This window comes from Pogona vitticeps, chromosome 13 (genome assembly GCF_051106095.1).
Source record: "Pogona vitticeps strain Pit_001003342236 chromosome 13, PviZW2.1, whole genome shotgun sequence".
NCBI classification, from domain to species: domain Eukaryota; kingdom Metazoa; phylum Chordata; class Lepidosauria; order Squamata; family Agamidae; genus Pogona; species Pogona vitticeps.
Genome location: NC_135795.1, coordinates 5,160,172 through 5,184,235, shown reverse-complemented (window position 1 = coordinate 5,184,235; position 24,064 = coordinate 5,160,172). Strand labels below are relative to the sequence as shown.

The window sequence follows — 24,064 nt, the reverse complement described above, 5'->3', positions numbered from 1 at the left end:
GGTTTAAAAGGCCAGGAGGGGGTCACGTGGTCGGAGAGCGCGCGCGAGGGAGGGCGGGGAGAAAGGGAGTTTCCGGTGCTCTTGCCATTCGGCGTCGGGCTCTGTGGGCGAGCACTTCCGGCGGAGCGGCCGCGGGGGTCCTGAGGGGAAAGAGAAAGGGGCCGGCGGGGAGGTTTGTGCGGTGGCTTCGGAAGGAGAAGCCGTGTCGGTCCCACGGGGGGGAGATTGGCCGACGGTGGTGCCCACCGAGTTCCACGAAGAGAGTTCCTTCCCAGGTAAGCCCGCCCAGCCGGGCCTTGAGTTTTCTGGGCCTCGGATGAGGCGAGGTAGAAATCCCCGCCCTTCGGGGTGGGGGGTGGGGTGGACGGAGGACGCTTGCGACGCGATTGGAGCTCTGGAGCCTGGCCTTGGGCGGACTACACCTCCCAGAATCCCCAGCTACGGGGGAAATAAAGCTGAGTGGGGATTCTGGGAGTTGTAGTCCAACCAAGGCGGGAGGGGTTTTCCAGCTCTAGTTTTGGGTGACTCCTGCTGCTTGTTGGACTACACCTCCCAGAATCCCCAGCTACGGGGGGAGCTGACTGGGGATTCTGGGAGTTGTAGTCCAACCAAGGCGGGAGGGGTTTTTCCAGCTCTAGTTTTGGGTGACTCCTGCTGCTTGATGGACTACACCTCCCAGAATCCCCAGCTGCGGGGAAAAAAAGCTGACTGGGGATTCTGGGAGTTGTAGTCCAACCAAGGCGAGGGGTCTTCCAGCTCTCGTTTTGGGTGACTCCTGCTGCTTGTTGGACTACACCTCCCAGAATCCCTAGCTACGGGGGGGAAAGCTGACTGGGGATTCTGGGACTTTTTTGTACGGCTTCAGCTGAAGGCATCCATCAACAAAAGTGCTCCATGGAAAAAGCAGCCGGACGTCCCTGTAGGTAGAAAGCTAGCCTCTCCGTGTCACTGGTGATTGTAATGCGACATGTCTGTGAAGAGAGCCGATGTCAATGTTTCTTTACATAACCCATGTACGTACAAGGAAGAAATGTTACTTGGTGATTTCCACATATCAAGGTAAAGTTAGCGCCTGCTTGAGTGTTCAGATTGTCAGAAGAGGTCTTTCGGTCCCGCCACCCTCACAGGCCCACTTGGTAGAAGGGCCTTCTCAGTGGCTGCTCCCGGAGACTCTGGAACTCCCTCCCACTGGAGACCAGCCTGGCCCCCATCTTGGATCTCCTCCTGCAAGCGAGCAAAGACCTTGCTCTTCAGGCAAACTTTCCCTGAGTGACTGGCTGCCTGAGTGGGGTTTTTTAATGGATTGTTGTCCCTGACTGCATTGAATATGTTTTGGTGTTCCTTATGTTTTTTGTTACTGCACTTGTTTGTTTGTTTTTTACCCACCAGGACACGATGTCGGAGCTGAGTGACGAAGCCAGTGAGTCGGAAATGCTGAGTCGCAGCCTGTCCATGTGGCATGGAATGGGTCAGAAGGTCTGTAGCCAGGAGTTAGACATCCCTCTGGACCTTCACACCGCAGCCTCTATAGGGCAGTATGAGGTGGTGAAGGACGATATTCTCTGGTAAGGAACAGATGTCTTCAGAGGAAGCAAGAAGGGCTTTTTAAAAAAAAAATCTATCTTGCTCATGTTGGCAGCTATTTAGTTTGCTGGTTAGTGATGGAGTGTAGAGTATACAGATGTGCCTGCATCAGAACTATGGTAGAGTCGCTAGGCATTATACTGGACTGCACAGATTTAGACTGCAAAGGTGGGAAACCGAACTTTATAAATGCTCCTCCTTACCCTGACAAGCAAAAAGCCTGTTCTCCAGTAGAAAGGTGACGGAGCAGAGAGCAAGCTAGTCTAAAATGCTAGTTCTTTTCTTGTGAGAAGGTTCTTAACATGGCACTGGATAATGCAAAGCCTTCTGATACTTTTAGGCAGTGGTTCCCACCTTGGGTCCCAGATGTTCTTGGGCTAAAACTCCCAGAACCCTTCACCACTAGCTGTGCTGGCCAGGATTTCTGGGAGTTGTAGTCTGAAAAATATCTAGGGGTGGCACAAGCTTTTCTGGATTGCAGCATTCAAGCCGGATAATTAAGTGGTTTAGATCCCTGGCTGAAGAGCTAGAAGTTGGGCATTCAGTCCCCCACTGTGTCTCCTTGATAGGGGCTGGACTAAGTGATCCAGCAGATCCTTTCCAGATCTGCAGTTCTAAGATTATTTTTATTGTTATATAATCAGATGTATCTTGTTAGTCTTTAAATTGCCAGCAGTCTCTCTTGGCTTTTTGTCTTCTAAGTGATTAATGTGGCCACATACCCCTCTAGAATTTTTTTATACAAGCAAGCATTCCAAAATATTGTGTGTTATATATTCCAGTGCCATGTTGCTGCAAATTTGGTCCATGCCTTAGTTAAGTAAATGTAATATAAATCATGCTGTGAAATATGAAGGCCAGAATCTTATTGCCAGTTTATACTTGTGTAAGAAACATTGCATTCTTAACAAGGCCCTGGTTACACTCCTAGGTGTTGCCTGCTTGGTTGGGCACCCAAAAATGCAGACAGAACCTCAGTGATGTTTAATTTTTCACCAAAACTTATGCAGTGTTTCACCAAGGCTTCTGGGATCTTTCATGTGCAAACATGAATTGAGGCTAGAATTCTAGGAACTAAAATTTGCTAAATAGTGTTGAATGAAAGAGTCAGAAGTGCTTGGACAGTTTGGTCATCATCAGTCTTTTTATTTGCTAATAGGTGGAATGACAAAAACTGTTACTGTTAAGAAGTTGTCCAGATTTCTAGAAGAGTTACCTAGTCTAGACTAAGAAACACAAAACAGGTTAGGCTAAGTTCACGAATCATAAACCTTTGGTGTGCTGAGCATGGAAATCTAATTTATCTCATGCCTTTCAGTGGGGAAACAGACCTGAATCAGCGGAACTGTGGTGGCTGGACCCCATTAATGTATGCTTCCTATATTGGCCATGATACCATCGTGCATATGCTACTAGAGGCTGGTGCGAATGTGAATTTGCCAACGCCTGAAGGGCAGACTCCACTTATGCTGGCTGCCAGCTGTGGCAATGAGAGTGTGGCCTCCTTCCTCCTTCAGGTGAGTAAACAGTAGAAAACCCCTATCTGCAGGATCAGTACCTGCTGATTCACTTATAGTTGAAAATGTTATTGTTGTTTCATCGTTAAGTCATCTCCTACTCTTCGTGACCCCATGGACCAGAGCACACCAGGCTGTCCTGTCTTTCACTGCCTCCCGGAGTTGGGTCAGATTCATCTTGGTCACTTCAGTGACACTGTCCAACCGTCTCTTCCTCTGTTGTCCCCTTCTCCTCTTGGACCATGTCATCGAAGCTAACAGGAGTGAAGTGCCGGTGAAAAGTTGATCATAATTTTTCCCTGCTCTGCCCTACCTCCAGCAGCCTCTATTACCTTAGGACCTCCTTATTTGAGTGATTGGTATGCCCTGATTCACTTTTCCACTGTCAAAAAAAGGATCAAAATATTAAAAAGAAAAATCTCTCTATATACAGTATGTTGCTAAAGATGAAGTCACCAGATCTGGCCACAAGAGGGAGCTAGAGGCCATGCTATGTATAGTGTTTGCCCTGTAACCCGTGTTTTTTAGCATGGGGGGGGGGCTTGGAACTGGATATGGGGCTGCTAATGTATATGCAACCTTTTCATCACAAGGACAGTCCTGGAGGCCCTGCTCTGTATTTTATTTATTTATTTATTTATTTATTTAATTTATATGCCGCCCACTCTACCCAAAGGTCTCTGTATCCTTATCCTTGAGAGATTCAACAGGCGGCTTTGAAACCAGGACCTTCTCAGTAGCGCCACTAAGAATCTGGAACAGTTTCTCAGTGTGTTTGCTTTTAGAGGATTTTTTCCCCCTTCCAACCAAGTTCTCTTTTAAGCTAGTTAGCTTGTGGAAGCTTTGTTTTTCTTTTTAAAATTTTTGCTGCACATTTTAAAAATCGGGATGTGCACTTGCGCTGGCATTTGGATTTGAAATTTCAGATTACACGACATTTAAGCAGTTACCAAATAGTGCAGATTTGCTCTTGGTGTTTTTCAAGGGCAGAGGCAGATGACCGTGGAAATGCTTTCCCCATGAGGAGTGTAAGATCCTTCTCCTTGATGCAAGGTCATCTTGAGAACATTTTCACATCAAGCAATACTAGGCAGTTCTCTCCGATTAAGCCTGTCTGTTTACACATCAATGTGGCAAGGACACTAGTGGCCGAACCAGTTTGGACATTGCCCGCTAGGTCAACAGTTTTTCCACAAGGGCAGTGGAAATGCAGAGAAATATCTTCTGCATACAGACAGAGGCGTTGAAATTTAAAGTTTTCCCAACAGTCTTGAGCAGGATCGAAACAGATCGAGCAGCTGCGTGCAGCCTGAGATCTCATGGCCCTCCATGTGTCATCATGTGTTCTTTCTTGTCCTGAAATAGTCACACTCTGAAGCGCTTTGGGCACAGAAAGGGTATAACGGGCACTCTCTTTCTCTGCAGCGAGGGGCTGAGCTGGAGATGAAGGACATCCATGGTTGGACTGCTCTTTTTCACTGCACCAGTGCTGGCCATCAGCAAATGGTCAAGTTTTTACTGGACAATGGAGGAAATGCCAATTGCAGGTGAGACCGGTTGTCTGAGGAACGTGGGGTGGGGTCGTTGTCCCAGTATTTGAGAGTGTTAAGGAGAATGTGTAACGTTGGTGTGATAACAAGATGTACTGATGCCCTAGGGGTAACAGGAATTGGAATATAGTGGGCTTCAGGGTTTGAAAATGTTGTTTGTATGGACCACAGTTCCCATAATGTTCAGGGATTATGCTAGCTGGGAGCATCTGCAAATTTTAGTCCCCAAAAAAACCACTTTTCCAAATGCTGTTAGGTAACATTTCTGCATACTTGAATCTAAATAAGAAGTAGCCAGTCTAGGGCATGAGTGCCATATAAGATTCAGGGGAATTGGTTCTAAGCCCTCCTCCCACAGATGTAGAAAATGGTGGACAAAATTCAACCATAGACATAGCTTTGTCTCCACCTCCTTTTAGTGGCCAGTTCTCAGTTACATTTTGGGAATACATTTCTTCTGGGTTTTTTTCTTTTAATATTTTTAGTCATTTCAGGCTTTGGCTAAGTGATAATGCAGATACTGATCCCGCAGATATGGTGTGCGTGTGTTCCTACTGTATATAATTCAAGATGTGTTGGAAATTGTTTAGGGTCAAACTTGCACAACAGGAGGGAAGGAACTGGTATAACAGAGGCTCCCTTGTCTGCAGAAGCTCCTTGGTTCATTTGTTTTGCCTAAGAGAAGCCAACATTAGCCCATAATCCTCCACCATAAGCTATGGTGGCTGGAGCTAGTAAGTTGAAGGCTACCATTGCCTACCCGTGATTTTAGCTGAATAAGGCCACAGTAACCCCTTCAGTTAAAAGAGTCTGGGATAGCCGGATAGGGGATGCCAACCCTGAGTTTGTGAAGAGGAGCTGCTCATCCGGAATGAGCAGTAGTAGGATAAATGGAGGGAGGATTTGACCCAGTGCGCAGCAAGTTCTTGTATCCTCCTTGGAACACGATATAAAGACCAAGGTGTCCATCTACTGTTGCTTGCTCTGAACATTTCCTCTTGCTTTATTTTGGGGCTGTGTGTGGCAGCGTTTCCCTATTTGCATGGTTAATGGCGTGTCTCTTGACCCTAGCCTTCCATGGGCTGTATCTTTCTGTTGTCCAGGGAGCCCCTTTGTGGATACACCCCTTTGATGGAAGCAGCCGCTTCTGGCCACGAGATCGTTGTCCAGTATCTTCTCAACCATGTAAGTTGGGTGTTGATTTCTCCGGCAGTCCAAAGGTTGGGCGCTTCCACTTGAGTATATTCTGACTTGTGAGACTTTGTGAAGTCTGAGCTTGTTCTGTGCCATTGCTGGGACAACACTGTCCAGTTTTACTCCTAAGGTGTTTTTTTTTTTTTTTTGTCCCAACTTCTGGCATGCAGTGGAGTAGCAAAGAGCCTATCTGTGTGTGCAATCCTTCAGTACTGTCTTTCTTCTAACATATCTGTATAGTAGGACCTCCATAGGTTGAAAAACGTGCATTATAGTGAGCGCTGTTTTAATAGCGTCTGCTATACATAGCCTGGTCTCTGGCTTCCTCTAGTGGCCAGTTCTGGTAACTTCATCTTTAGAAATATATACCATATTTTTCTGTGTATAAGACACACGCACACCACTTTTCTAATCCAAAATTAAGAAAAATAAATGGCACTTAGCAAGTGTAGGGGGAAAGGGATCAAAGCGCTGCAGGATCGCTTTGATCCCTGCTTTCCCCTCCACTTGTTTTTGTTCTCAGCTTACTTCCATGTATAAGGTGAAACTCAGTTTTCAGTCTAAAGATTTTAGACAAAAGTATAGTCTTATAAACAGAAAAATGCAGTAGATTTCTAGGATTTTTCTTTTAATACTTTCAGTATTTTCATACCGTGGATAAGTGGATCAGCAGATACTGATCCCGCAGATATGGGGGTCCTACTCTATTCTACTGGGTTCCTCTCATTTTTTCTGCCTTTATACATGGCTTTTTGCAGAAAGCATTGTCTAGAAATGCTGTATGTTTCTTTCCCTTGCTGTTGTGGTATTATGCTTTCATTGATCTGACAGCGATTCTCTAAATCTTTCTGGACCACTTAATTTATGCTCACTGTGGATCTTTCCTTTATTTCCGCGATAGCTTTCTCACACCCTGCTCTTTTCTTCAGCACCGCATCAGCCTTCCCTTCTCTACATCCATGCTGTCTGTATCTTATTAAACAATGTAAGTATGTTGGACCAGTCACTCCAGACATATGATACATTCATGCATGATTTTCTTCTTCAGATAGATCTAGAGATGTAAAATTTCCAGAAATTTTGAAGCCATATAAAATTGTCTTTTTTTGGGGGGGGGGGACTTGTTTCCTCCCCAATTTTTCCTTTTTTTTCTCCCCAAATTTGTTTTATATGGCTTCAAAATTTCCAGACATTTTTACATCTCTAGATAGAGCTTCTTTTAGCCCTATCAGGACGTCCTTGGAACTGTCGGTCTGAAGTTAATGCTATTTCCGACCAATGTTGATTGTATTCTTCCTTGAATGGCCTCCCCGGGATACAAGTCATTAGAGGGAGCTTTTATGTTTTCCATACACTGCCTTTGATTTATGCAAATATATATACTATATATAGATAGTCAGTCATCTTTTATACCCAGAGAAGTTTGAAAACTGTGAAAGGTATAGAATGAAACCTTATGCGTGCATTCTCATAATGGCTGCAGCTCCATTCTCTTCAGCTATACAAGATAGAAACCATGTCTTCATTATCCATAAGCACAGTTAGAAAGGTTCTGCTCCAGGCCGGCGAGAGCCCAGCACAGGAGAATTTTTCTTTTGGGCTATGGATGCAGTGCTTCCTTTTATTGTTATTATTATTATTATGCATAGGTGTTTCTTTTAAAACAAATAAATAATAATTCAATAAATAAATATTGAATAAATTCTCTGCCCCTGGCCACCTAGAACCTCACAGGTTCAATGCTGAAGGCATCAACATGGTCTTCTTGCACCCAAACACAACATCTTTAGTCCAGCCTCTAGATCAGGGGGGTCAGAAGGACCTTTAAGACTCATTACACACAGTACTGTATGGGAAAGATTGTCAACATTATGAAAGAGAATCCCAATACACAGAACTGTTCTGTATGTGTGTGTGTGTCTAAGTGTTAATTAACCTTGTGGAGGCACAAGAGCTATGCATGGATTTTGAACTTCATGGCGGTCCAGCGCTGGGAGTTCAATTCCCCGCCGGGCCTCCTTGATGGGGGTTGGACTCCGTGATCCAGAGGGTCCCTCCCAGCTCTGCAGTTCAAAGGTGGTTATTGCTCTCCCACTGGGAAGGTTGACCAAGGTGTGCTGTCTCTCAACAGGGCGTGAGAGTGGATGTGCGGGACAACAGTGGGGCCACAGCACGGATGCTGGCCATGACGTACGGACACATGAAGATTGTGGGGCTGATAGATCTGCATGCGGCTCCTGTGCCCAAAGTCCTCTGCCGGGGCCCAGGTGATTGAGACGCTGTGTTCCCAATTAGAGATGGGCTGTTTGTGTTTACATTCGTGGGGATGCGAATACCCATCCCCAGAGGTGCTACGGAGGCCCATGTCCCTGCTCCCCCCCCCAAACCAGCCGGTCTGCTCACCATTCCACACACCACACTTGGCTCCATCGTTGTCATTGTGCCAATCGACGAAGGAGTCCTGCTGGCTCTTCTCCGCCTCTCCATGCAGCCAACCACTCCAGCGCAGAGGCGGGATGAGGAGTCTCCCCCACTCAGCTGATGAGTGGTTGCCTGCTCAGGGAGGCGGGGAGGAGCCGGTTAGGTGCCTTCCATGATTGGTGCAACAATGACAATGGAACTGAGTGCCGCACACCCATTGGCGAGTGGACTGGCCAGTTCTGGGAGGAGGAGGGAATGGACCTCCGTGGCATCTTCTTTATCCCCAGGGATACGAATGCGAAACGCCCTGACTCTTGGATTAAAGGGTCCTTGACTTCCCTTTAGCGAAATCCAAGTTTTTTTTTTTCTGGATCACTTGTTTCTGACTTGCATCCTTTCACTGTGCTGTACATTAATTCTCTTGTGACCTGGACACATGTTTTGTACCTACCTTTTAAAGCATAAGCTAAGTGGCCCTTGAAATACCAGCACATCTTGTATTTACTAATTGGGCTTGATGACTGTTTAGCAAGAAAGAGAAGATATAATAATCTGGTATGCACATGAAAAGAGCTAACTTTTCCAAGCATGGCTATGATAACAGAGTGTGCGAGATATAATCACGGCTAAGAATGGTATGAACATTTACAGGGCGGGGGGGGGGGGATGAGGAAAAGACTCTTTGTCATGGTGGAAACATCAGAATTGATGGACTGCATTCTAATGTGCAGGAAAATACGAAGATTTGAGCTCGTCAGACGAGTCCTACGCAGCTCCTCAGAGGCAGAGGCCAGCTCGCAGGTCCAAAGGCCCCAGCATCCACGAAGGGCCCCATGCTTTGGCCAAGATCACGGGAGTCAAGATTGGAGGGAAAAACCCATCGCGCTGTGGTGAGTTCCCGTTTCGTTTCCTCTTGCGCAGTAGAGGAGTGCCCTGAAGCTTCTTTCTGGGATGTCGGCTGCGTCTGCCTCTTGCCTGAGATTTCGTGTTTTGCAGATTTCCCAAATCTCCTGTCATGTCATTACTGAACCCCTTTGCAACGGGAAAAGCAGAGTGAAGCCTATTTAAGTGCTTCCCTTAATTTATCCCAAGCCTGTTTACCTTTAGCTTTACTCTTTGGGGCAGTGTTTGTGTAAGAGCAAACGATGAAGCAAAGGTGTCCCATTCATCCTGTCACACACACACACCTGTTTCTCTCGTTTCACTGCCCTTCCCCCTTTTCCACACAGAGCAGGTCCCCCCAGAGGGTTATGTCACCTTTAACGACGATGGAAGCAGCTCTGAAGGAGACCTCCGTTATCGAGACGTCACCTCTCCCATCAATGAGCATGACGTGGAAAGCAATAGCAGCCGAGGTACCTCGTCGTCATAAGAACTGCAAACCTGGGTGGGATCCTGTTTGATCACCACAGAGGGTGAATTTCAAGATGGAGTATTTGAACTCCAGGGTGGGAGTAATACGATAGAATTCCTACCAGTTTAAACGTTTTGCTGTTATTTACTGCTTTGTAGTATGTATTTTAATGGGATTTTAAAAATTTCTTTTGTACCAGTTATAGATATATCATTAGGGGGACGTGGTGGCGCTGTGGGCTAAACCGCAGAAGCCTATGCTGCAGGGTCAGAAGACCAAGCAGTCATAAGTTTGAATCCACGCGACGGAGTGAGCGCCCGTCGCTTGTCCCAGCTCCCGCCAACCTAGCGGTTCGAAAGCATGCAAATGCAAGTACATAAATAGGGACCACCTCGGTGGGAAGGTAACAGCGTTCCGTGTCTAAGTCGCACTGGCCACGTGACCACGGAAGATTGTCTTCGGACAAACGCTGGCTCTATGGCTTGGAAACGGGGATGAGCACCGCCCCCTAGAGTCGAACACGACTGGACAAAAATTGTCAAGGGGAACCTTTACCTTATAGATATATCATTTTGTGATTTATGATTATAATTTGATTTTGATTTTTTTTTAATGTTGTAAACGGCCCAGAGTGGCCTTTGGCTAGATGGATGGTATATAAATTGAATGAATGAATGAATAAATAAGTCTGGCCCTGTTAAGAAGGCACAGTGGGGGGAATTAAACTCCCAACCACTGGCCTCAACAGCAAGATGTCTGAACCATTGAGCCATCCAGTAGTTTAAAACATCTATGGGTTTTTGTAATATCTTTAATAGAAACAATAAGAATTTGCAGCTGTTTTCACTCAGACAGATCAAGGCGTTGGTGGTACTAAGGAATGTGTCTCACACTCGGATGTTTTGAGTGCTTTGTGGGGGTTTTCCCGCTATTTTTCTACCTTACCTGTTCACTTTCTTTAAACTAAAACGGACATTTTGAATGTTCTGAGTATCGGCTTAGGGATTTCAGGCCCAGATGCAAATAGAAGATGTCAGAGTAGAGGCAGATGTGAAGTTACCCCTTTTGTGAAAGCATTTTCTGTTGAAGTGGTTTATACCTTTATGAAGTCAAAGAAGCTGGCTGGACAGCTCAGTGGTTTAGGCCTCTGGCTGTGGAGCCAGAGAGGTTGGGAGTTCGATTCCCCCACGGTTCCTCCTAGGAGAAGAGCCAGCCTGGGTGGCCTTGGGCCAGCTGCACAATCTCAGGGCACCACAGACAAAGGGAAGGATCAACCACTTCTCAGTATTTCCTCCATCTGGAAAACCCTGAAAAGGGTAATCATAAGTTAGAGTTGATTTGATGCCACATTATTATTAAGTAGTCGAATAAGTCATAATAAGCGTCCTACTAAGAAAATGCTGATTGCTTATTTTTTTTATCACTAAGCATCTGTGAGGTCTGAGAATGGAAGCTTACCCTTTCAATCACTCCTTTGTGTTTCAGAAGAGAACTCCTCCTTCGCCAATGATTTGTCCACCATCAGGACCAGCAGCAGCAGCAGTGAAGGCTTGGCTAAAACCGTGGGGATCAGCAGCGAGGGCTCTCTGGAGAGCAATGAGGTTGATTTATCATAAGATGGAGAAAGGGGTCTGTAGGTGGAATCTTAGCCATTGCCCCTGCGCCAATTGCCGGGAAGTGGGGATTTTGCCTATAAATAATCAAGACTTTTATTCTGAGCGTGGTGACAGCAGCCTAGTGGGTCATAGACAAGCTCAGGTTCTCTATAGAATAGGCTGCTTCCCTGAAGGATGTATCAAAAGAACATCTGACTCTTTTTCCCTTGGGTTGAAAAAAACACACACTGGGTGACCATATTTTCTGAAATCAGAATCATTGGGTGATCAAAGCAGCTGGCCACAGTGACGAAACAAATTTCCCCCAGAGGCTGGGTTTTTTGCCTCCCAATCGCACTGGAAGTACAGTGGTGCCTCGCATAGCGACGTTAATCCGTGCAGCAAAAATCGCGGCTAAGTGATTTTGTTGCTATGTGATTTTAAAAAGCCCATAGAAACACATTAAAACCTGTTTAATGCATTCCTATGGGCTTAAAACTCACCTTAAAGTGAAGATCCTCCATACGGCAGACATTTTCGCTGCCTCTTATGCAAGGAATCCGTCCCTAAACACAGCGGGCAGCCATTTTTTTTACCCGGTGGCCATTTTGGAACTGCCAATCAGCTGTTAAAAATCATTGCTTTGCGATGATCGGTAAGCGAAACAGGGAACCGATCATCGCAAAGCAAAAAAAATGCATAGGAAACATCAAAATGCGATCACTTTTGCGATTGCAAAAAGTTTGTCGCTATGCGGTTTCATCGCTAAACAGAGCGCCCGTTAAGCGAGGCACCACTGTACAGCCTGTAATGTTCGGTCAGTAGTATTGGTAAGCCAGTTAGGCTGTGAGGAGAGGGAGCTGCTTTCTTGGAGAGTTTACAGCCAAGGTGAACGGTGCCCTTTCCATCTCACACCTTTAGCTACCACCCTGGCCCCAACCTGCTTATTTATTAGAAAACCATATATATGTTGAAAAGGTTACCGGTTATGCAGTTCCTTTTGATCCCGGCTTGCGCCCTTCATTGTCCGCTCTCCTGTTCCATAGCTGCTTTGGCACGGTGGACATGATGTCGCCAGCGGCGGCAGATGGCTGCTGATGAAAGAGCTCAGCTACGATTCAGCTTGTATGTGATGCATGATAAAATTCGCACAACATCTGAAACTGAAGCAGGAGCTCTTTAGCTAGTGGCCGTCTGCGGGTGGCATCGCGCCCGTTGTGCTGGCACAGTTGGGAACGAGAAACGGGCCGTGATCCTGACCCTGAAGCAAAACCTACATTTGAAGTTCACAATTTAGCTGCTGGCTGCAAGCAAACTGCAGGTAGCAAGCAAACGTTTGATAGTGGGGAAATCTATATAGTCTACTCAGCATTCTGCATGTACTTTTCCTGTATGCCCTTTGCTTAGACATGACATACTCATTCTTACGCTAGAAGGTTGACCCAAGCGGGACAATTCCTATGCTCAGCGAAAGGATCATGATGTTCTTGTTTTTCCCTTGAAACCCTGCAATTGTTCTTGTGGCCCATTCTTTTTCCTATTGTTAAATATATATGTCTGGTTTATTTATTTGCAGGATTCAGATAGCGCCTCTAAGTTTCCTAGCCGAAAGCATGCCAAAGGCTACGGGAAGGCAAAGAATCGTTATAGCAACAGTGACAGTTACTGGTCTTGCAGATCCCGGACGTTGGGCCAGCCCTGCAGCCCCTCTAATCCGGAGACGCCGCCTGACGCCAGGCCTCAGGTAACCAGGGTTGAGGGAGCTGCAAAAACATTCTAGGCTGGGGGTTAGAGAGCCAGTTTTAAGGTAAAAGCTCTCTGTGTTTTAGAGCCAGGGTCTGCTGAATTTTCAGGTAAAGAGATTCAGAGGGAGAGGCGGTCCTGTCTAGTGAGCAACGGTGGCTCTTCCATGAGCCCTGGTAACTGTAGATGTGTAGTCCCACATGTGTCCCTTATGAAGACATGCCGTGACATTCACCCCCCTGGCCACGCCTCCGTTTGGCTGTGAGCATTCCTTCCGCACCTCTCTGACTAGACGCTACAGGACCCGAAGCGATCCTCCTCAACTGGCTTTTGTTATGTTTTGTTAAGAAGCTTAGTAGAGCTGACATGGTCTCACCACCTCGCCGCTTGTCCTCACAGCAGGTTAGATTACATGCGATGGGTCCAGTATTGCCTAGCGAGCTTCATGGATGAGCACAGATTTGAACTCGGTACTTTTAGTCCAATACTTTCTTTGGACAGGAGCAGCTCCGTTTTCTGAATCTCATCATTGCTGATAGGACCCAGACAGGGACTGCTGGTTCATGTGAATGGAGCAGTTAGGTGTCAAACGCTGTCTGTTGGAGGCTTTTTCTTGGTTCGGATGGCCAGCCGTCCTCGACTCGTCCCTCTTTGTTTTCCTCTGCCTGGGCTGCAGGATCTTGCCACCCTCCTAGAACAGATTGGCTGCCTGAAGTATCTGCAGGTGTTTGAAGAGCAAGACGTGGACCTCCGCATCTTCCTGACGCTCACAGAGAGCGACCTGAAAGAGATCGGCATCACGTGAGTCCTCCGGAGATTTCCATGGCAGGGTGGGAACGTTAAAGCTTTGATGCCGAATAAGCATTTTTGGATTTCTTAGTCCTTGGAAGAAAAACCTAGCTGGGAAGGGTTTCTGGCTTAATGTCGGCCTCACTCCTCCCTAGTTTCCTATTCGGAAAGGAGGCTGCCCCATGGCTAGTTGGTAGCTTCCTTTTTTTGAAGCAGCAGCTAAGGCAGAATGAGGCCTATGCTAAACCATGGAGACTTCCTAGCTAGCTGTTTTCTCCAGGAGAGCCGCCGTTAGCTGTCGGTAGATATGGCTCTGCCTGAACGGAGAATTAAGGAATCTGCCCCATGCTGAGTATCCTGACCCTCAATTCTTCAGCTCTTGCTGAATGGGTCTTGAATGAGCTCCCCGACTGTACTCAGTATGACATCTACACCGCTTAGAGGAACCAGGATGTAGGAACTCTTTGCAGGAAAGCTTATGTGCCTCTTCAGCCTGAAATATGCCCCCCGCCCCCCGCCCTAAAAAGAACTCTGGGAAAGCTGTCAGTACTTGCAGAAGATGATTCCTGCTCTCATGAGCCGCTAATGAGCATTGATGCTGGCACATTAGTTCTTTGTGGAGACGATCGCTCTTCCTAGCAATACTGCACTTTGGTTCTTAGGTCAGTTTGCCTAACCTGAATCACACTCCGGGTTGCTGGAGGATTCCAGGAGGAAGGAGCTCTCGGATGCATTTCAACAGCACAAGCACCAGATTTGTCTTGCCAAGAAGTAAAGATTGTTTTTTTAAAAAAGTTTTCCAAGTCACACTGTTCCAAGGTGGTCTAATCATATGCCGTCAAGTCAATTCTAACTTATAGCAATCCTTTTCAGAGTTTTCCTGATAGAGAATACTCAGAAGTGGCTTCCCCTTCCCTTCCACTGGGGGGCGCTCTTGGACTGTGTGCAGCTGGCCCAAAGCCACCCAGGCTGGTTCGTCTCCCTGGAAGCCCAGCAGGGGAATCGAGCTCCCAGCCTTTGGCTCCGTAGCCAGAGACCGAAACCACCGAGCCGCCCAGCCAGTGTGCGGGGGAAATGCTTTTCATAAAATATCAAGGCTAAACAGGATTTCTGCTGGCTGGGTGGCCGTGTTGCCTGTGTCAGTGTGTTCCTTTTTTAAAAATTTTTTGCACCTTCCACGTGATTTTCAGAATAAATGGTGCAGCCAAAGCATAAAGTAATTTGGTTTTCAAAATAGGGAATTTCAAAGCTTTTAACAATGCCAGGGAAACGCGGAGACTTGTTGAAGGTTTTGGTAGTTGAAGAAATCTAGACCTGATCTCAGTTTCCTCCATAGTGAAGACATCAAAATAGGGGTGATTTTTGTCCAGGTCACAAATTGTCCGAGGGAGGGAAGGGATGAACAAGTGGGCGGGTGGCTTTGCTGGTAACCCTTTGCTCCTTCCTCCCCAATAGCCTGTTTGGGCCAAAGAGGAAGATGACGTCAGCCATTGCCCGCTGGCACAGCCGTGCTCCGCCGCCCAGCGATGCCATAGAGCTTGCCTATGCCGACCGCTTAGAGGCAGAAATGCAAGAACTGGCCATTCAGCTCCATAAGGTAAGGCGTGGGTTCCTTAAGCTGCCCCGGGAAGTCCTGGCTTCTCTTGGCGAGGCCAAGCGTTCCCACCCTTAGGTCCCCAGAGGTGCTTGGACTCAAACTCCCAGAAGCCTTTGCCACTAGTGATGCTGGCCAGGATGTCTGGGAGCTGCAGTCCAAGAACCTCTGGGTTACCCAAGGATGGGAATCCCTGTGCTCAGCAGACTGTCCCAGCTTGGTGTAGGAATGTTTCTCTGAGGCCTTTTGGGGAAAGGGGACACCTTTGGACCCGTAGCAAAGATGGCTGAAATGCAGAGACGGTGGGACTGGAAGGCAGTTGGCCGGCAAGCACCAATTTTCCTCTTGTCAGCTTAATGAAAAAAACCAAGTCCAGTAGGACCTCCGTATCTACCCAACCTCCCTTGTAGATGCCAAAAAACATGGATGATAGCAAACACTGTTTTAATAGTGAACCCAATGCCCGGTCTCTGGTGCCCCCTAGTGGCCAGTTCTGATGATACCCTAGAAATACATTTCTCTAGCACAGGGTATGTTTTTGTGCAAGAGGGTTTTTGCAGTCCTTCTTGAAATTCCGCGGGTGCCCTCCGTCCTGCCCCGTGGTCTCTTAGCCCTTTGACGCGGTTCTCTTGCAGAAGTGTGAGGAGGTGGAAGCCCTGAAGGGGCAGGCACGCCAGGAGCGGGAACTGCGTGCCGTGGTGGAGAGCTGCCTGATGGAGCGGGAGGTGGCGTGGAGCGACATCCAGGGGAAGCTTCGGGAGGTGCAGACCGTCGCCAGAAGCGCCGCCATTCTCCTGGAACACATGCAGTGAGTGCGAAAGTCAGGTTGGCTTTGTTTGGAGTGACGCCCTCTACTGGAAGAAGCTCTCAGTCGGTCCCTCTTGTGATTAAGTCCATTGGGTTGTTGCAGAAGTTAGAAATATCCAAATATCCTGACTTCTAAAGACCAGCTGCTCAGGCCCAGGGACTTATCTTTCCTTGTATGCGTTGACTTTGGTTTCCTAATGCTGGAGCTGCTACTTCCCTGTTCTTGTTACAAGATTAAACACAATTGTATATAATCTCTGACTCTGGAAAAGTGCAAGGGGAAAAGAAATACGGAATGTGGCATTGAGCCCAGCTGAATGAGAAGTTCAACTTCTATTTATTTTAATACCTTAAGAAGGGAAAGTCCAGGTTTCTAGTCCTCATCAGTGCAGTGATCATTCTTAGAGGGGTGCCGGTAAAACATGATGAAATGACAGAAGCCACAGAGGAACAAAGCTGCTGGGGAATTGTGGATTGGGTCCATTTCTTTCCGTAACTCCTTCTCTCTCCAATATAAATGAGGGCAAAATGCTCGGCATGGCAGAATTATGGAAAAATTTTGCAAAATTAAATAATGCCTGCAGGCTGTACAATTAACTTTTCCAGCGTGCAGAAGGAACCAACCACAGCTCTTGAATGAGGAGTGAGTATTTTCATCTGAGAGGGTTAAGTTACTCCATTCCCCTCTCTCGTCCGCTCCCTTCTATCTTAGGTGTGCAGTTCTGCTATCTCATTGTTTGCTTTTATTGATTTTGCTGCATTGCTGTATGATCTCCAGGTACTGCCGTCTTGCCTCGTCGGGAGCCGCTGTAGGGAGCAGGAGAGCTCCTGTTCACAGAACTATGCTTGACTGTATCCTGTTTATTTTTTTCCTGGTAGGGCTTGCCAGGCAGAGCTGTCTTCCCGAACGAATCAAGGACTTACGGCCGGCCGCTTCTTGGAAGCTAAAGCACAGCTGGGAACGGGTAGGTAAGAACATCTCGCAAATACCAGAAGGTGGGCCTAAGATGCTAACATGAATGACTGTGCAGTCGGTCAGGAAACGCCAGGGAACATTGTCAAGTAGCTCCTGGAGAGAGCTTTTTAGAGATTCTTTGTAAACGGAACGGATGATGGGAAATAATTATAGTTCCGACGGTCGGGAGCGACAAAATTGAACGACGGAGAAATCAATTATCCCATGTGACCTTTCTTCCAGGAACTTAATGACCCTATTATTCAACAAATGTTGGCCTGCGATAAATTTTATTAGGCTGTTAAGGTCTAGCAGAGAAAGGATTTTTTTGGGGGGGGGGAGCTGCTACCTTCATTTCTAGGCCGGGTAATGTTAAGGAGGGCTTTTCCCTCCTTTGGCAATCCACTTCATTTCGGTACTGAGGCTTGAAGGCCTTGTCTCACGAACCTGCAGACAGTTCCTTATCACTTACGGCTGCTACGTGTGCTGCTGATAAACCCCGCCATAGTGCCTAAAGCACTCTCTGTGGCGGTTTACAATTTAATTACACAGGCTACACGTTGCTTGAAGACATGGCGCAGCTCATCCTTCCAGAGGTAACTGATTGTTGTGTAAATAATCAGGTGCCAGCAAGTCAACGCTGATTTATGGTGGCCCTTTTCAGGGTTTTTCATGTAGAGAATACTCAGAAGGAGTTTTGTCCATTTGCTCCTTCTGGGAGCGCCCTGGGACTTCTCCTATTCATGCCCCCTTTGGGCCCGTTTAAGCACTGCGTTGTCTGTGATAATAAGATCCCACTTTCCGATGGGCATGCTAAGTGCCTTTTCTGCTTGGGAGAACAACATCAAACTTCCTCCTGTACCCATTGCAAAAATTTTAAGCGCGGAGTTCTTCGATCTTGCCTCTCGAGGCTAAACTTCCGACTTTGGGAACAATCCTTACAACCAGTTCAAATGGCCCAACCTCCCTGTAGGGCCACTTTCCAAATCAAAGCTATGGAAAAAGCTGTTACTGAATCATCAAAACAACTTCCATCGGCTATACCAGCTCATTCCGATTCTCCGTCTGCATCGTCTAAGGCCTCGAAGACACACAAATCGAAACCCTCCACACCGAATTCCTTGACTTCGAAAACAACTTCTAAACATCAGAGACTGACCGAAGCTGGTTGGGCTCCGGAGCCTGTTCCACTTAAACGAGCTAAGCAGTCTACGCCTACAGACATCCCACCACAACCACACCTCTCTGAATCAATTTCGGTCTGATTTCCCTCAGATGACGACAGACTTCTGTCTCATCAACCCTGTTTCTCAGTTTCCAGAATGGGATGATAGAGTCAATCGACTAACGTCTTCTCCTCCCAGTCCACAACCTTCCATTCCTTCCAGCAATCCTTTGGTTATTCCGTTGTCCAGTTGCGGGGAAACATTGGGAACCTCATTCAGCTGGCTTGCTGGTTGGCCTGTTTCAATTCATTGCTTTGCTCCTGCTCCTCCCGGCTTTCTTTTACTGCTTAGTTTGACCTCCATGTTCAGCACATTTCAGAACACTTGGTGCTAGACTAGCAGGCGTTGATGATTCCTTCTGTCCTTTCTACCTTAGACCCAGAAAAATGGCCTCCCAACGTGAAGGTTCTTAACCTGCCTGAATTGTCGACTCTGCTGGAGAAATGTGTGGGAGAAATGGGTAAGCACTGATAGGGTTAAAGAGCCACAAAGGGTAAAGAGTACTATAAACTACGTTCTGCATGTTGGAAAGAGACGTGGTGCGTAAGCCAGCATCAAGTTTGGCATTTGCTGTTCTTTTAACTGCCAGAAGGAAGGGTTGCCAGGCCATTTTTTGGCTTAAGAAGTTCTATTGCTGGAGAGAATCCAAACTGATTAGATCCATTTGGGAAGTTGCCAGCTTTCCACGGAAGCTGACCCCTTACAGGGTGAGGTTGGAGCATTGGGCACTCCAATCTGATCGGACACCCGTGGGAGGATAGCGACGACCAGGTTGCATAAAAGGTCACAACCAGAACTTGGGGGCTGACAGACTGAGCTGTGGAAAGCTAGCAACAAGGCTGAGTAATGAAACAGGTCTGCAGCAAGGAGGGAACTGATAAAGGACTGATCCGCAGCAGGACCAAAGCTGAAATTCCTTGAAGGAGTAGCAAGGCTGAAAAGGGTCTGTGCAATTAGTGACGCTTCCACCCAGGTTGTTAAGCCCGTACTTAACAGGTTACCTGGTGTAGAACTTGACAGCAAAACTGCAGTTAAGATAGGCTGAAGATTAATCTCCTGTTATATACCATTATAAAGGCAGATAAGAAACAATATCAGTAATTACAGTATGACCCTCTTATTCACAGAATCTATACCCACTAATTAACTTATCCATGGTCTGGAAATATTAAAAGAAAATTCCCAATATATATATTTTTTCAGAAGTTACCAAAACTGACCACTGCTAGAGGGTGCCAGAGACCATGTTATGCATAGTGTTCGTTACTAAAACACCGTTCCATGTTTTTCAGCCTCTGCAGGGGCTTGGAACGCACACGCACGCACGCACACACACACACACACACACACACAGAGGTACAGGGGTTAGAGTGTAAGTAACAGAACAGAAGATGAGTCATGGCCTTGTGAGGTTTCTTGGTGGGGCGGGCTTAGTTATCAGAGTCTTTGGTAGGAATACCTGCCTCGTTGGCCAAAATCCCGTTGCTTGGTGTAGCCGTCTTGCTAGAGCAGGTCCATTGACTCAGTGGAGATTTAGTGAGTCATCTCCTCTGTTAAGTTCATAATACATCCCAGCTAAAGTAAGCCCATTTGAGTCAATGGAACCTATGTAGTAGTTGACTCACCAAACCTCCATTGATTCAATGGACCTACTCTAGGGCAATTTACTGTGCCGAGGACAGGATCTTGTCTTGTTTTCTTTCTTTGGATGTTTGCCTGATACTCTTGCCCAGACGAACATGGCTACCTCTTCTTGCACCGAGTGATAGGATTTGGGGCAATTGGGGGGGGGGCTCAAGGTGTTCATCTTCAGCGTCAGTTCATGGAGGCAGTACAAGCGTGAAGACTGCCCTAAGGTTTTTCTTGCCTGTCTCTTTAGGGGAAATGCTCCATGCTGTCAGCCTGAATCTTGAGAGCCTGCAGCATCCAGAAAAGGGCAGACCACCCCGGAAGCAGCCCTAGCAGTGGGAGAAGGTGAGTCGGAGAGAATGTGGAGACATGAGAAGGTGGGGGCCCGGCTCTGTGGCAGAGGGAAGGTAGAAAAGGGCTGCTGTCCCACTTACGCCATCCCAGCTTGCTCTGTCCACACGGAACCAGGCTTAGGGCAGAGGAGGAGCGCATTTGCTTAAGCGTCCTCATTGCCCTGCTTCCAGAAGAGCCCAAAGGCTGATCTTTTCGCTTTGATCGTAGAGCGATCCTTAGCTCTTTCCAGCAGCCTCAGGGACAGGGAAACTGGGCTTTGGCTCCATCACAACCACCCCCGAAGGTCAGCGTTGAGTGGAAAAGGAACGAGTGGGATGTGCGGAAAGCCAGAGATTCTGAATCTCTCTCTGTTGTGAGTCTAGCAGATCCTTGTTGTGATCCGTCGGAAAGACATCTAAATCCTCGTTAAAATTTGGCCTGCCCTGGCAAGGCACCTTCAGCGCCTTTAATGAACAAGGCATGCCCGGGGGAAAGCCATGACAGCAAAGGGAAAGGAAAGAAACAAGGGCGGATGGGAAGGAGAGGTTTGTAAAATGGAGCCAAAGGCTGGAACGTGTCCATTAAAATAAGCCTTGTGGCACAGTGGTTAAACTGCAGTACTGCAGTGAAGACTCTACTCACGACCTGTGTTGGCCCCCGACTTCGGGTTCACTCAGCCTTCCATCCTTCCAAGGTTGGTAAATTGAGTACCCAGCTTGCTGTGGGGCAATGTGCAGCCTGCATAATTCGATTGTAAACTGCCCAGAGAGAGCTGTATAGGGTGGGTATGTAAGCCAGCACTCTTTGCTTTTATTATATATCCCCAAAGCATTTCTTTTTGCGTTGGGATTGGTAGGGTAGACATTCATTTGTCGTTAAAGTAACGACATTATCCGACAAGTAAATAATGGATGATCTTTTCACCTTTGAAGTACATGTATGTTCTTAAAGTGAGCGCTTGTAAAACTCAGCCATGCTAACTATGGGGCTTCAGGGGCATCATGTGAAAGTATTTGGGTGTTGAGAAATATAAAGTTATTTCTAATGAAGTTAACTCACTGCAATATAGCCAACAAATAAAGGAGTCCTATATTGGAAGACTAGCATTTAGTTAAAATGGTTAATGCAAAAACTAATTTGTTTCTGCATAAACAATGTGGTATTCGGTGTGTCCCAAATATCACTTTCTTCTGAACGCAGTCTTACTTTTAGGTCTGAAGATATTTCAGGTATTGAAGCTAGGGCAGCTTTTCATTTGTTCATTTATCATTTAAATTTAAGTTTTTCTTAGTCTGGAGAAAGGCTCCCCATGTCTGTAATCCTCCGGTTCTAGGTCACTCAATGGAATGCAAGAGAAGTCACTTTAAATAAGGGCATCATGGTGTGATTTGCAACACATGGTATGGTGGCTGGTCCCTTGTATGGTTCAGATAGTGGATTAGACCAAGTCAAGAGGGGAATCTCAATGACTTTTTGTTAATGTTTCAAACTCAGTGGCAGTATTTTACCAGTTGTTGGGGGGCCAACAGTGATGAAGAAAGGGTACTTTCAAGCTACTCTTGTGGGTATTCCAGGAGATGTTTCTTAGCCAGTTTATGAAAGAGGAGGGGCAGACTCTGTTCTGGATCATCCCAGGACACGTAATCATGGGCTGAATCTACAGATTAGGCTGAATATCAGGAAAAACTTCTTAACTGTTAGAGCAGTTCGACAACGGGACCCATGATCTCGGGAGGCGGTGAGCACTCCCAACGCTGGAGGCCTTTAAGAGAAAACTGGACAACTGTCCGTCGGATCTGCTTTGATATGGATTCCTACCTTGAGAAGGGGTTGGATTCAATGGACTGATAGGCGCCTTCCAGCTCCATTGTTCTTTGACTGTGAGACAGGAGGATTTAATCTGATAGGGTTGCTTTGTTGATGCATAGGAGGCATAAAACCTTGCAGTGGGCTGTCATGGTTTTTTCCTCTCGACCTTATAGAAATTCCATCCCAGCCTGTATTTTTAACAGCAGCATATTTCCCCCCTACTAGCCGTGCTTCCTTTTCACACTGCCTGTCCCCTCCTTATGTAGCCATTCTGACGTCGGGTGACCATTCCACCCAGAAGCCGTGTTCTTTTGCCTGGGAGAGTGTGGGGATGCGAGAGATGGAGCGACTGCCAGAGGTGGATCCACTCCTCCGGAGGCTGCCTGCGGCAGGAGCTGCCGATTGCCACCCCAGCGAAGCGGCCCGTTGTTGGGTAAGAAGAGGTTGGATCTGCCGGGCGGCGCCGAGGCTGACCTGCCGCCAAGAGCTGTTGGGGATACAGGCTTGGAGATTCCAAGCATACAACTTCGTATCACGTTTCTCTTGTTGTGGAAGATGTGATACTGTTTGAGAAACCATCTAACCAAGAGCTTGGGCACATCAATGCAGAGGTTCCTTTCCATTGTTCTCTTCCTCGCGACGACAGGGGGAAAGATGGAGGCATCACGATTCTGGGGCTTAGGGGCATCATCCCCTGTTTAGAAATTCAGCTGACCTGCAGACTGGCAGGAGTGCAAGAACCACCTCCTGGTCCTCTACAGTAGCTTTGGGGTTTAGGGTTCAACTGAAGAACTGCACTGCAGCTGTGGTGGAGAGGTAAGGTATTTGGGGGAAGGTTCATAATGAACATCCACCGTGCTGGAAAGCAGGTGGCGCTCCCAACCACGCCATTTGTATAGGACTACCCTATTATTTTGCCTTGAGCAAGGAAGTGAACACACTCTTGTTAGCAGCAAACACACTCTGGTTAGCAGCAGACTCTGGTTAGCAGCAGCCAGTGGGGGGGGGGTTCCCTACTCCTCCATCCTTTCAACAGACAACCATGGCCCTTTATTCTTGCCATTCATATGGTACGATCCTTCTTCTCCGGTTATCAGAGAGGTTAAAAAGGTAACCCACTTCAGAGCACTCATGTTGCCTGGGGTGTCTCTCCACTCCACCAACCCACATTCATAACTTGTTTTTGTTCTTGTGGGATGGTTCGTCCTAGGATGTGCAAGAACCGAGAGCTCCTGTTTGCTCCTAAAGTGGCCCTGGGTATCCCTGCTCGGAGTGGGGGGGGAGCTGATGATGTAAACTGGTCCCTGGAAGCCAGGGATCCCTCAGCCTCCCCATAGAATTGGGCACGTCGTTCTGCCTTGCAGTGCCCCACTGATCTGAGGTCAAGGATAGGGGACGGAAGAGGGAAGCCTTTTCCGTTCTCTGGCTTTCATCTGATAAATGGGCCAGCGTCGCATCCGAGGCATCCACACACGTAGCCAAGCAATGTGGCTCACTTCACACCTGCGTTGTGGAGAGACCCAGAAATCTAAGACTTGAACTAGGAAAAGATCTTCCTGCAGACTCATCCGAGAACCAGACTCGATTGCGCTTAGAGGCAAACTCTCGAGTCCTTGTTTTCTGGAAAACGCTGGCAGGACAGGGAGAGAGCCATGTGTCTTCTAGCGGAAGGGTGGGTGTTATTCAAGAGAACCTGCCTTTGTTCGGCCAAATGGGCTTCCCCTCTACCCTCTGTGTCAACGCCCGTGGGGATCCCTAGGTTTTCGAAACGGCTACCGCTATCCTAAGCCCAAAGAAGCCGGCGTGGTGTAGAATCAACTTTGCTCTGCTTACCTGTCTTATGCTTGGTTTAGACAGAGGTAGTGGGATGTTTTAAATACTGTTATGTCTTAAAGATGTGATTGTTTTAATGTTTAAAATCATTAGCTGCCTTTACTGTATAGGCAGTGTGTTGGGACATAAAT

General features: G+C 47.2%; 1 protein-coding gene across 1 annotated transcript; it reads left to right on the top strand.

Annotated features, from left to right (window-relative positions):
* Window positions 1-138: 138 nt before the first annotated feature.
* On the top strand, window positions 139-22,504 carry ANKS3 (ankyrin repeat and sterile alpha motif domain containing 3). Its single transcript, XM_072982957.2, has 17 exons — window positions 139-275; window positions 1,390-1,565; window positions 2,903-3,101; window positions 4,527-4,648; window positions 5,755-5,836; window positions 7,977-8,112; window positions 8,998-9,156; window positions 9,496-9,621; window positions 11,106-11,221; window positions 12,792-12,959; window positions 13,635-13,759; window positions 15,203-15,344; window positions 15,977-16,149; window positions 17,028-17,113; window positions 18,706-18,789; window positions 20,209-20,303; window positions 22,367-22,504. Exons 2-16 carry the CDS (start codon window positions 1,396-1,398, stop codon window positions 20,289-20,291), a joined length of 1,971 nt encoding a protein of 656 aa, XP_072839058.2. The 5' UTR covers window positions 139-275; window positions 1,390-1,395; the 3' UTR covers window positions 20,292-20,303; window positions 22,367-22,504.
* Window positions 22,505-24,064: the final 1,560 nt, after the last annotated feature.

Bases quoted from the DNA above. Each gene is read 5' to 3' on its own strand.
- ANKS3 (XM_072982957.2), top strand. From the start codon at position 1,396: ATGTCGGAGCTGAGTGACGAAGCCAGTGAGTCGGAAATGCTGAGTCGC. The intron at 4,649-5,754 runs GTGAGACCGGTT...TCTGTTGTCCAG, and splicing joins GGAGGAAATGCCAATTGCAG to GGAGCCCCTTTGTGGATACA. The intron at 9,622-11,105 runs GTACCTCGTCGT...TTTGTGTTTCAG, and splicing joins GGAAAGCAATAGCAGCCGAG to AAGAGAACTCCTCCTTCGCC.